General features: G+C 53.2%; 1 protein-coding gene across 2 annotated transcripts; it reads left to right on the top strand.

The window, feature by feature from the left end:
• The first annotated feature begins 6299 nt into the window (after positions 1–6299).
• Positions 6300–11178, top strand: THY1 (Thy-1 cell surface antigen). Of its 2 annotated transcripts, none has more exons than XM_046637914.1 (4): positions 6300–6410; positions 8510–8570; positions 9026–9361; positions 9916–11178. In XM_046637914.1, the coding sequence occupies exons 2-4, from the start codon at positions 8534–8536 to the stop codon at positions 10026–10028; spliced, it is 486 nt and encodes a 161-aa protein (XP_046493870.1). In that variant the 5' UTR covers positions 6300–6410; positions 8510–8533; the 3' UTR covers positions 10029–11178. The 2 variants fall into 2 exon arrangements, with proteins under 2 accessions (XP_046493870.1, XP_046493871.1); XM_046637915.1 differs by lacking the exon at positions 6300–6410 and adding an exon at positions 7347–7370.
• Positions 11179–12048: the final 870 nt, after the last annotated feature.

Raw genomic sequence — 12048 nt, 5'->3', positions numbered from 1 at the left:
TGGGCGAGCACTTATGAAGTCTCTGCCTGCATTACATTTGCTGAAGTCCCATTGGTCAAAGCATGTCACATAGCTGAACCCAGAATCAAGGCGGAAGAGGTGTGACTCACTGGGGGGCCATTAGTGGGACAATCTACCATAGTCTGCCCTCTCCCCCTAATGATGCACAGACTTCCCACATGTGAAATACACCCACCCTCCCCAAGACACCCACAGTAGTATCCAATGATGACACCAGGCTCAGAGTCCATAATCTCATAACGTGCAGCAGGTCTGGATGTGGCTGAGTGTCCTGGGGTACAATCCTCAGGTGTGGCTCCTCTTGATCCAGAGACCTGTGAACTAACAAGTCAAGATATCTGCTCTCAGGTGCCCAGCGTGAAATGGTGAAGCAGGCACAAAAGAACCTCAATAGATGTTCCCATTAAAAAGGGGAGAAACAGGAGGCACGTAGCAATCACTGATTCAAAGCAATTCTGAAATCTAGCCAGGCACTGTTATTAGGACCCCTACTCTGAAGGCAGGGAACGTCCCCCGAACAGAGCCCAGTTCTCCTTGCCTTCTCATGACACCATCTGGGTTCTTGGTTCTGCCCTGTGAGAGGATTTCCTTTTCCATGAGAAAAGACCCATGTGAATATTGGCCAGCTTACTGCCCACAGAGAGGTGCCCAAAGGCCTCTTTTCATTTTTAACTGTTTTAGTCCCTTCTAGCCCAAACGCATAGTGTTTTTGCCAATACAATATTCTTTAAAACTTTATGGATTTTCTGTGTGTATTATTGGGTTTACTTCATGCACCAAAAACCACATACACAATTAATTTCAAGAAGACTCTACTTCAGCTATGGGACTACATCCTTAATATTCTTAGAAACCCTTTTACTTAACTAAGAAGGTCTGCTTATCACCACCTTAAATATTCCTGGGGTCCTTACAAAGGTTCTCAATCACACCCTTGATTTAATCTTTACTCTTAGGTCAGTTCTTACTTTTGGAACCTGTTGCCTGCTGGAGAGCCTGGAAATGAGAACTAGTGTTCTTTTCCGATCCAGCAAACTGGACAGATTCTTACTTAGCTCCTCTCTCTCTTATAATATCTTCTTATGACTGCTAGAGGCACCCAAAGAACACTTTCAACATTCGTCTCTGGATCTCTTTGGCCAAATCCACAACTTCATTAGGCGCACTTCCTATTTTCTAAGTTACCACAAGCAACAGTTTTGCCAATTTTTTTACCACTGTATAACACAAGCCATCTTCGGTCCCGCCTCCAAGCTGCTTCCTTACAACTTTTCCAGCCTCTCCTAACGGTTCATTCAGCCTGAACAACGGTCTCCTTGCTGCTTTTTTTCATTCAAGCTTCACCACACCCAGTTCCAAAGCCAATGCCACTTGTTTAGGTTTCTAAGGCAGCACCATACTTCTAGGTACCAATTTCTGTAGCAGGTGTCTATTGCCACATAACAAATCACCTAAAATCACAGCTTAAAACCACCACCATTTTATCAAGTTCAGGGATTCTGTGGATCAGGAATTCAGACTTGTCTCTGTCCCACAATATCTGGGGCCTCAGCTTGAAAACTTGAATGGCTAGGCGGACAACTCAAACACCTGGGGCTGGGACTATCTGGAAGCTTCTTTATTTACATGTCTGGAGCTTGGGTGGAATTGACTCTGAAGGGTAAGTTCACCTGGGACTGTGTACAAAAGTGCTTACACAACGCCCCCCATGTCACTAGGGCTTCCTTCCAGCACGGCAGTCTCAGGGTAGTCCATCTTACATGGTGGCTCTAAGAGTGAGCGTTCCAGTCAACAAAGTCAAAGTTATATGGCCTTTTAAGACCTAAATTCAAAAGTCTTTTAGCAACACTTCTGCCATACTCTGTTGGTTGAAGCAGTCACAAGCCCGTTAGAATTCGAAAGGGGATATAGATTTCACTTCTCGATGAAGGAATGGCAAACAACTTGTACCCAGTTTCTAATACCACCTTAGTAGGCCTATCTGGGATGGTTCATTTCTGTCCTGTGTGGTGTCAGTTGGGATTACACACGCTTTTGTGATCATGTGTCAGGGCAGGCGGGGGCTGGCTGATCCCAAATGGTCACTGATGTAACCTGAGGTGCTTCAGTTCTCCACATGGCTAGCTCAAACTTCCTCACATGGCAACTGAATTCCAAGAAGACAAGTCCCAACATACACTCATCAAGCTTCTGCTTACATCACATTTGCTGAAGGCCCATTGGCGAAAGGAAGGCACACGGCCAAGCCCAGAATCAGTGTGGAAGGGAATCACACCGGCATGGACACCAGGATGCGTGATTCATTGGAGGCCATGAATGTAACAATCTACCACACCAGGGCAATTCCCATTCATCTTTAAAGCCTCAGTTCATGCCTCACCTCCTCCAAGAAGGCCTCTCTGACAGACTGAGTCATCAGTTGTCCCTCCTTTGGGCTCCCACATTACCCTCTATACATCTCTACCTCTGCACTATTGTTTTCTAATTCTCTATATACCACTTCTGTCTCCCCCACTGTACAAGCCTTTGATAGCAGAGATGGTGCTCTATTAATCTTGGTTTCCCAGGGTCTAGTCCTGTGCCAGAACATTGTGCCTAGAACAATAATGTCTTTTAATTATTTGATTAATTAAATATCCAGGACTAAAGTTTTTTAAATAAATGTTGAAAATTATTTCTCTATTGGTGCTTTGTCCTCCTGCCCTTGGCCTGTGTTCTAAGATATAACCTTTATTTTTTGTCATATTCTCCAAGCAAATACGCGGTTCTTCAGGGAGTGATCTCACTCGGGGAGTTGACCTCAACTAGAGATAAGGAGAGGGAGCAGAGTGTAGAGAAGTGACTCTAAGACTTTTTAATTTCATAGACAAGTCACATTTCCAAAGAAGTCTGAGGATCAACAGCAAGTTACCAATTTTCTTTTTTTGCCTTATAAGGACATTAAAAACATACATACCATCTACCACCACCACTTAAAAAAACAGAAAGACATAACCTTAGAATGAAAGTACAGGCTTTCCCAAGGAAGGGCAGGTGTGTGGAATTAGGCCTCAATTAGCCCAAAATTAGGGCTCAATAGTTGTGCTGTCTTGACATCTGACAAAACTGAGAGGGTCTCAAGTGGCCTAACCACAAGCTCTGCTGATAAGGTCCCCTAGCCAATCAACCATCCTATCACAGGGACCATGCATAGTTCCTGCTTATCCCTGAGTCGGGGGCTTCAGTTCCCTGCCAGCCCACAGAATTATTCAAACAAGCCAATCATATCCTCCTGAGGGAAACAGGGACATCCCACCCTTTTGCTACTACAAAGCCAGCCTCCTACAGCTCCTGGTTGTTCTCTGTTCCTGAGAGCAACTCCTGTGTGGCAGTGCATGGCATGTGGTGTCCTCTGCTGGGCTGTGAGTATGTGTGACTAATAAATTGCTGTCAATCTCATCTGTCCAGTGTCATATGTCATGTGCTCAGCCATCTCCAAAGCCCTAGAATGGGAATCTCTCCCTCATCAACAGAGTGAAGAGGAGGTGATCAGAACAAGGTGGCAACCTGACAGCTGTGTTCAGAGTATCCCACTTGCCCTTGTTTTTGATTTTACCAGGGGCCAATGAAATCAGTCTAGCAGGAGTCTGAAGACCCACCCTGGCAGCAGTGGAAAGCACTGTACATGGAGTCAGGAGATCTGGGATCTAGCTAGTCCTGCCTGTGCTCCAAAGTATTTGTCTGACCTTTGACAAATCATTACCCTTTTGGGGGCCTCAGTTTCCAGCTCTAAAATGATGGGATGGCTTCTGGCACCTCTGTGATTCTTTAAAGACAATTTGATGAAATCAGTGAATAAGAAGAGTGAGTGGCTGGTAGTCCCTTCGTCATCCTAAAGGAATACGCATTTTTAGAGGAGTTTTCACCCCATGTATCTCTAGCTAGGGCAACTGGAGATGACGGGAGAGGAAAGATCTAAGGATCAACAGGGCAGCCACAATCTGTCAGGAAATCTTGCCTTAGATTCCTCTAAATTTTTCCTGCTTTCAGCACTCCGATCCTGTCCCATTAGCAAACAAGAGTTTTAAAATCTCCTCCCATTCACCACGCTGTGCTCCATCCCAGCCCCCAGATCCTCTCGTGTGAGCTTTTAGTTCCACCCAGCTGGAGACCTTGCTTTAGCAGACACACAATTGCCACACCCTCTAGAGTCCACATTCCCCTCCCTTCCTGAAGTACAGTGCTTGGGGACCCATAAAGTAGGCCAGGTTCTCATAACCTTATCAAAATAGCACAGCTAGCCTTCCACCCAGCCACACTCAGAGACTGGGATGCACAGCAGGAAACAGAGCATCCAGGGTCTCGTCCAGCCAGAGCCCAGATATCCTCTGTAGTTAAGGGGCCTCTGGGTAGCTTATGTCCTGCCAAAAAGAGAAACTGTCTCTGTGTGTATGTGTGGTGTGTGCGCGCATGTGTGAAAGTGAGAGAGAGAAAGGAGAAGGTTAAGCCCCAAGCTAAAGCAGCTGTGTTCTGACAAAAAGTAATCGCTGGACTGAGAATCAGAAAGTTAAGCAGGAAAGAACATACCACATAGAGTGACAGGGAGGAGGCCAGTGTGTCTGGAATGCTGCAGAAAGATGAATGGGAAAGAGGAGGTAGTGGTGGTAGTGGTCGGCAGCCAGAGGCCAGGACACCCAGGGACTTAAAAATTACCCTACAGACAACGAGAAGCCTGGTTACCTGATCCATGAAGACCAGTGTTCTGTAGTCCCCAGACCCTGAAGAGCTTGTGAAAAAATACAGACTCAGGCAACTCTACTAGTAGACTAGAGAGATCCCAGGTGGGCAGGGGCGTTTCATTTTTTATGAAGTGCCCCAGGGGCTTCTGTGCCTTATCAGAATGATGGCCCCTGCATTAACCATCCTCAAGGCTGGTTCCTGGTAGAAAGTTCCATCACTCTAACAGCTGGGAGGCCACCTAACCTCCAAGAGAAGGAGAGGGAAGTGAATCTCCCACTTGCTAGCCCAGGGACGGCTTCCAACAGTGCCATTACAGTAATGGAAACTGCAGCGAAGATGCCAGGGCTGACTTCTATGAAGAAATAGGAGAATGGGCAGGCAGACGGCAGGGAGGCAGGGCCAGCCCACACAATGTCCCAACCAGAATTCATAAAGAGGCCATGAGGATGCAAATCAATCAAATAAATCTTTGCTCAAAAAATTCACCTCACCTATGGGTGGGAGAGACAAATCATCAGCACTGGCTGTAAACAAGGACCCAAAGGCTTCTGGTGAGGTCAAATCGATGGTGCAAGGACAGGTGCCCCAGGGGATTAAAAGCTTGGTCTCTGCTATTCCTTTCTAGTTGGTCCCATCTCCTCCCCTTCCCCATAGTTCCGCAATTTCCCCTCCCACGGGGCTGGGATGCAGCAGTGGAGGGGCTCAGCACTGAGGACTTGGGGTTCTACAGCCCAGGCCATCTGGCCGACTCTCCCACTTACTAGCCATGCAACCGGATGGGGAGTGGGATGGGATGAACCCAGCAGATCACAGCCGAGTCATGTGGCCATGGATGTAATGTGCCCTCCTTCCTTTGTCTGAAGACCAAGCAAGCGGACGTTACTCAGGGACTTGTGGGGAGGAGGTAGGAGGAAACACGAAATCTGAAGAACCTTCTTGCTGTCTCCCCCGAGAGGTGCCAGCCCAGGAGCTGAGGGAGACCAGGTGCCCCAGAGCAGAAAGCCCCTGCAGGCCTGGGTGTTCTAGAATGGGTGAGGGGGTGGGGCAGGGCTGGGGACCCGTAAGGAAGGACCCGGTGCAGCCTGGCTTCTGAAGGGTTGCTCCAATGTGGAAAAGCACCCCACCATCTTCCTTTGGAGAAAGCCTGGAACATTCCAACTCCAAAACCTCTCACTGGAGGCTCCAGAGGAGGTGGGCTCCAGCTGAAAAGGAAACAAGGAGGCATGGGCACTGCCCAAGGGGGCCGCTCGCTGCCCCCATCCTCCGCTCCTTACTCCTTGGTTTCCCACAGACTTCTGAAGCCTAGATCAGAAGAAAGGGTTAAAGCCTTGGAAGAAGAACAATCATTGCCGGGCTCCGGGAAGCGGCTAGTGTTCCCTGCCCTGCCCCACTCTGATCCCTGGGGTCCTGAACCCTCCTGTTCCTGGCCAAGCCTGCCAGGTCCCCTGTCTGCGGCAGACGGCCACTCTCCCACCCCAATCCCAGACCGCCGCCTCCTCCCTCTGCCATCCTTTCTCGCTCCCCCCCAGCCTCTGATTGGCCGAGCCCTCGGGCCCTCCCCGCTCCTGCTCTCCCACCCCTGGTGAAAACTGCGGGCGCCGGGCGGGGTGCAGCAACTGGAGGCAGCGGCGCAGCGGAGGAGACTGCAGCAGCGGAGGACCGGAGCCCAGGTGGGAGCTGGAGTCTGGGCGGGACCCGAGCGCAGGGATAGGCCCCAGGAGCCCATGCAAGCCCACCCAGCCCGAAGCTTCGGGAAACGGTCCGCGAGCGCCATGGGAAGGAGCCGCGCGGTGCTCGGGGAGGGCCTGCTTCCCTCGCAGGGGTGGGAGCGGGACGCAACCGCTGCAGGCCGGGGGCCGCGCCACACCTGGCCTTTCGTCTTTCGGGCTTTTGCCCGCTGGGGGAAGGGTTGTCTGGGGCGGAGGCGCCGGAACCGGGAGGAAGGGTGCCAAGGACAGCCAGACGTCCCCAAACCCAACTCGCAAAGGCGGCAGCGGGGGGTGAAACTCGGGGGTGAAACCGAGGACGGCAAACTGGAGGGAAATCTCTGCCCTGCGAGGCGGGCTGGGTGCGGGGCGTCAGAGGAAAGGGGAACCGCAGTGCCGCAGGCGGGGGCTGGGAGGATGGCGGGCAGGCGGGGGAGGGGAGAACTGGAAAAGGATGAGAATGGGGGAAGGGGGGCCTCAATTGGGAAAGGAAAGGATTGGAATATGGAAACGGAATAAGGGTGGGGCTAGTGGAACGGGGGCTGGGGAAGGAGGGAGCGCAGAGCTTCTCTGGGTTCTGGGCTGCGGGACACAAGGCAGAAGAAATGAAAACAGACTGTGCGCCTCCTACCGCTCTCTACCGCTCCTCCCTTTGGCTCTACATCCCGCTCCAGTCCCAGCCCCGTTTCTTCCCTTGCTTCTTCTAGCCGCCGCTTCCCCCTTCTCCGCCTAGATCCCAAGCTCGCACCTCTGCTCGGTAACTCAGTCAGCGAATCAAAGCCAGATGCCCGCCCTCTTTCTTCCCCAATAGCACCTCCGGGTCCCTCTCGGCAGGGATCCGAGAGGGTACTACTGTAGCCGCAGCCGTCGAGGAACCCAGTCCAGCCCCGCCGCAGGGCAGATCGTCAGGAACCCTGGACACAGGCGAGCCGCGCGCCCCGCGCATCGGGCGCACGCACCAGGGCAGTGCCCCGCGCGCACTCGCCGGCGCACGCCGCTGCTGTGGCCTCTCTCCCGGCGAGCACCGCTGGAACAGGCTAGGCTACCTGCTCCGAGTCCCCTTGCCAGGATGTTGGTCCAGCTTTGGCTGCAAAAAAAAAAAAAAAGACAGGGCAGAGAGCCTAGGCAGGGAAGTTACGGAAGCCGGACTGGAAAACTGCGGGCCGAGGAATCCTGCCCTGAGAGGTGGACATTTGGAAACATCTAGCTTCCAATGCAATCGGAGAACATATGCAATCGGAGAGCACTGTCACTTTCCCTCACACGCATCCGAGAACACCCTCAGTGTGTGCCAAGTATAGTCCTATGGGGAGCACCTTAGTTAGCCACACACACACCTGACATCATCGCTAGCCACACAGTCATCTAAGAGGAGGGAAATTAATGTCTGTGGATCACCTATGGAGCAGTCATGGTGCCAGATGTTGGTTATTTTTCTTAAGCCCCATCACAAGTCTGTGGGTATCTAAATCTCAGATTCATTCAATATCTTTTGAGCGTCTGGTAAATGCCAGGAACTGTCTGGGCATTAGGGGTTTTCTTCTAAACAAGAGATAGGAAGTCCTTGAATGGGGAGTTTTTGTTTAACAAGCAGACAGTTTTAATTTTGCAAGATGAAACGAGTTCTGGAGATGGGTTGCACAATGATGTGAATGAACTTAACACTACTGAATGGTACACTTAAAAATGGTTAAGATGGCAAATTTTGTGTTACGTGTATTTTACCACAATTTAAAAATAGGAAATCCCTGCCTTCCTGAAGGGAAGAGGAAATGGTGAAGTTAAAGTCACTTACACAAACTTACCCAACTAGGAAGTGTTCAGCACGACACACACCATTATAGGGTGTGACCTCCTTCCCCCTTGCATTCCCCCAAGGGGAAAGAACCACACGGCAGTGTCACATTCACTGAGAAGTAGGGAGGGGAGAGGGCTGCAGAGAGGGGCTTGGATGCTCGCCATGGCTGTTATGGCCTGTCTCCCAGGGGCCCCCAGCCCTGGCAGTAAGTGTGGGCACGCCTGCCCTACCTCTTGCCTGATGCTCATACTCTTCCCACACTCAGGTCCAGGACTGAGCTCTCGGCACCATGAACCCCACCATTGGCATCGCTCTCCTGCTGACAGGTACTGGGCAAGGGGCAGGGCTGGGATTGCAAGTTCCCTGGCTTCCTTCCCTCCAGAGAAGCTGGCTTCTTCCTAAGACCTCAGAAGGTGGAGGTGCCTAAGGGAGAGAGGGCTCTCTTTCCTCCCTAAGTCGGCTGAGCAAACTAGTTGATCTTCTGACTGCCTGAGGTGGTTTTGGAAAACACAGGGTCACTGAGCCTGCCCCATATTGAGTTGGAATGGCTGAGTGGGAACCAGGAACCTGCATCAACTCCCGAGGATCCACCCCTGGAACACACTGATGGGACCCGGGACTAGAGTAGACGAGGAGGGGAGGCTGGGGTCTGCAGTGAGGAAGGCGGTCTGGCCGTCAGGGACCTCTGGGGTGGGGAGAGGTGCTCAGAGAACAGACCCTTGTGCCCTCCCTGGCCAGGCCCTTCTCTACTTTAATGTGGGGGGGACACTGTGCGTGCCAGTCTTGCAGGTGGCCCGTGGACAGAAGGTGACCAGCCTGACGGCCTGCCTGGCAGACCAGAGCCTTCGTCTGGACTGCCGCCATGAGAATACCACCGCCACGCCCATCCAGTATGAGTTCAGCCTGACCCGTGAGACAAAGAAGCACGTGCTCTTCGGCACCGTGGGGGTGCCTGAGCACACATACCGCTCCCGGACCAGCTTCACCAGCAAGTACAACATCAAGGTCCTCTACTTATCCAGCTTCACCACCAAGGACGAGGGGCTCTACACATGCGAACTCCGCCTCTCTGGCCAGCCTCCTGTTGTCTCCAACAAGACTGTCTCTGTGCTCCGAGGTAAGGCAAGCCTGCAACAAGGCCGAGTGAGCTGGGAGAGGCAGGCTGGGGAGGAAGGGGCTGGCTAGGACATGAGGCAGTCTGCTGGGCCGGGCCAGAGAGGGGAGTGGCCCCATAACCTCTCTCCCCTTCTCCCAACTGCTGCCTGGTGCCCTGAGGAACCACTGCCTTCAGTGTGAACTGGGGGAAGGGCTGAGGGAACAGTCAGACAGGCGGAGGGGTGTAGCAGGCGCTTCCACCATGACTGCAGGCAAATCGCTCGGCCTCCCCAATCCTCCTCACCCCCTAGAAAACAAGGATGGCACTTGCTACCTCGCCCAGTTTTCTTGTGAGGATGCTTAGTAAAGATTTGATGTGGTGTCTGTTCAAGGGCTCAGGAACCTGCAAATGGGAGGCAGCTAGTTCTGTTAGATCAGGTTGGCCCTGGTTCCAGCTAAGACATCGAGCAGCCAGCCTCCCCAAGGGAATGCGTCCCTGCCCTGGGCCTGTGCCTGCCTGAGTGCTGGTCTCTCTCCCTTCCTGCCCCGCCCCTCCACCCCATTCTCTCTCCGCAGACAAACTGGTCAAGTGCGAGGGCATAAGCCTGCTGGCCCAGAACACCTCGCGGCTGCTGCTGCTCCTGCTGTCCCTGCCCCTCCTGCAGGCCATGGATTTCATCTCCCTGTGACTGGTGGGCCCGCGAGGACACAGGAAGCTACAAGGCCCAGTCCAGTGATCTTACTTCTCTGCGTCGGCTGACCCCCTCCCCCAATCCCTCACACACCTCGGGGAGAAATGGGGACCCCACCCCTCATAAGGAATCCCAGTGCTGCATGCCATTACCTCCCACTGCCGCCCCAGACCCTCTCCGCACGCCACTGGCTGTCTTTTTGTACTTTTTGTTCCAGAGCTGCTTCTGTCTGGTTTGTTTAGGGTTTAGCCTTCCTTTTCTTTTGGAGTTTGTGAAAAGGGAAGCCAGGGTTGGGGACCTGATGGAGAGTGAGTGTGTGGGAGGGGCAGTAGGATGGAAGGGAACCAGTCCCTAGGGGGTCATCCTTGCCCCCTGGGACCAGAGGCCTGGGAGAGACTTGGATGAGGAGGGGAATAGGGTGTGTCTGGGCCTAGCGCATCCCTCAGCAGGCAGGGATGGCGCCTGAAGACCCTAGATGTGAGGGCACCACCAGGCACTTGAGGCCCGTCACTTAAGGAGAACTGAGCATCTCCAGGAGCAGTCTCTGCCACAGCAAAAAAGCTGTCTTCTGACCACTGTCCCCTAAGGGCCTGGGGCCTGGGGCGTGGTCCATTGAAAATGCAGATTCTGCCCAGGGATCAGTGCTAATGGAAGGTTGAGGGGAGAGTAGAAGGGAGGGTCCATCATCCCTCTCTACCTGAGGAAGCTAAAAAATGGGAGCCTACTGTCCCCCACTGTCTCAACCAGCAACTGAGAGGGTAGCAGAGGAGGACAAGCCCCATCCCAGGCTGTCCCAAGCTCCTAAGAGCTTCTGGAACCCTGACCTGGGGGCAGTAAGGCAGGCCAGATGGAGCCCCAGCCCCGTGCAAGTTTGGCCCAAGTGTTGCTCCAGGAGGCTCTTCCTTCCCTCCCCTGGCAGTGCCAGCCCCTGCCCCGCAGGCCTGCCTTCTCAGGGACCTCTGGGGGCCTGAGGCAGGCCATGGAGTGAGACCCAGGAGTGGGACATACTCAAGAGATGGCTTTTCCCAACACCTACCTCCCCACCCGACGGCTCTGCCCTGTCCTGTGACCGTGTGTAGTGCCACCAGAGCTTATGGCATCTCACTGAGGAAAACGAAAACTGCACAATAAAACCAAGCCTCTGGAATCTGTCCTGTCTGTCCCTGCTCTGCCCCTCTGTCTGTCCTGGGCCTACCTCCCCGCCCTCAGCGTGCAGGGAGGTTCAACCTGCCACCATTCCCTCTCCTTTCATCAGCCCTTCCTCCCTGCCCCCAGGGGTGGACCACTGCATGCTGGACTTCTCAGAACAACTCTACCAGGATAACATGACACATTTGCCCAAATAAACGAAGGTTCCACCTCTGCTGACTCACCTGGCAGGAACAACAGACTCACCTCCCAATGTGTGGGCCAAGCCACATGGCCCTGGGTCCAGAATATGCTAACCAGCGCTAAGGTGTGGAGTCTGCTTTTTCTTCTCAGATCTGGTTGTTCTCAGAAATACCTCCTCAGGTTATAGCTGGTAGAGAGAGGGCAAGTACTTGGAGAGGAGGCACGGGAAGCTGGGGGTGGGAGCTGCCCACAGCATCAAGTGCTGGGTGGGGGGAGAACACAGGCCCATCGCTGGCTCCCTCCCCTCAAAGTCAGTGAGCAGAATGTGTGCAGCCAGGGTCACCCTGGCATTGGGGCTAGAACAGGATCACAGGGTGGTTCGGGGTTCCAGTTACTGGCAGACAGGCAGCCCCCAGACAGCTTTCCCTGCTTTGCCAGGAAATTTGGGGGAGGAGGGTGGCCACTACCCAGAGTCTGACTCATTTGGTATTTAGCACTGGGTAAAATGATTCCAAGTATTTGCTTAAAGGCCCAGGATTTAAATTCATGCCGCTGGCTCCCGTTCTTCCTGACGCCTCCCATCAAGGCCTGGGCCTTGCCAGTGGCCCCTATAGTGACCATGTCCAAAGAGGCAAGAGCAGCCTGCAAGGAGAAGAGGGAGCTGCCTGTGTCACTGACCATGAGG

Source organism: Equus quagga, chromosome 14, assembly GCF_021613505.1.
Source record: "Equus quagga isolate Etosha38 chromosome 14, UCLA_HA_Equagga_1.0, whole genome shotgun sequence".
Taxonomy (NCBI): domain Eukaryota; kingdom Metazoa; phylum Chordata; class Mammalia; order Perissodactyla; family Equidae; genus Equus; species Equus quagga.
This window is presented reverse-complemented; position numbering and strand designations above follow the sequence as displayed.

Excerpts from the sequence above, each read along its gene's own strand:
- THY1 (XM_046637914.1), top strand. The coding sequence starts at position 8,534 with ATGAACCCCACCATTGGCATCGCTCTCCTGCTGACAG. Across the intron at positions 8,571-9,025 it reads CATCGCTCTCCTGCTGACAG|TCTTGCAGGTGGCCCGTGGA; the intron begins GTACTGGGCAAG and ends TGTGCGTGCCAG. Across the intron at positions 9,362-9,915 it reads GACTGTCTCTGTGCTCCGAG|ACAAACTGGTCAAGTGCGAG; the intron begins GTAAGGCAAGCC and ends CTCTCTCCGCAG.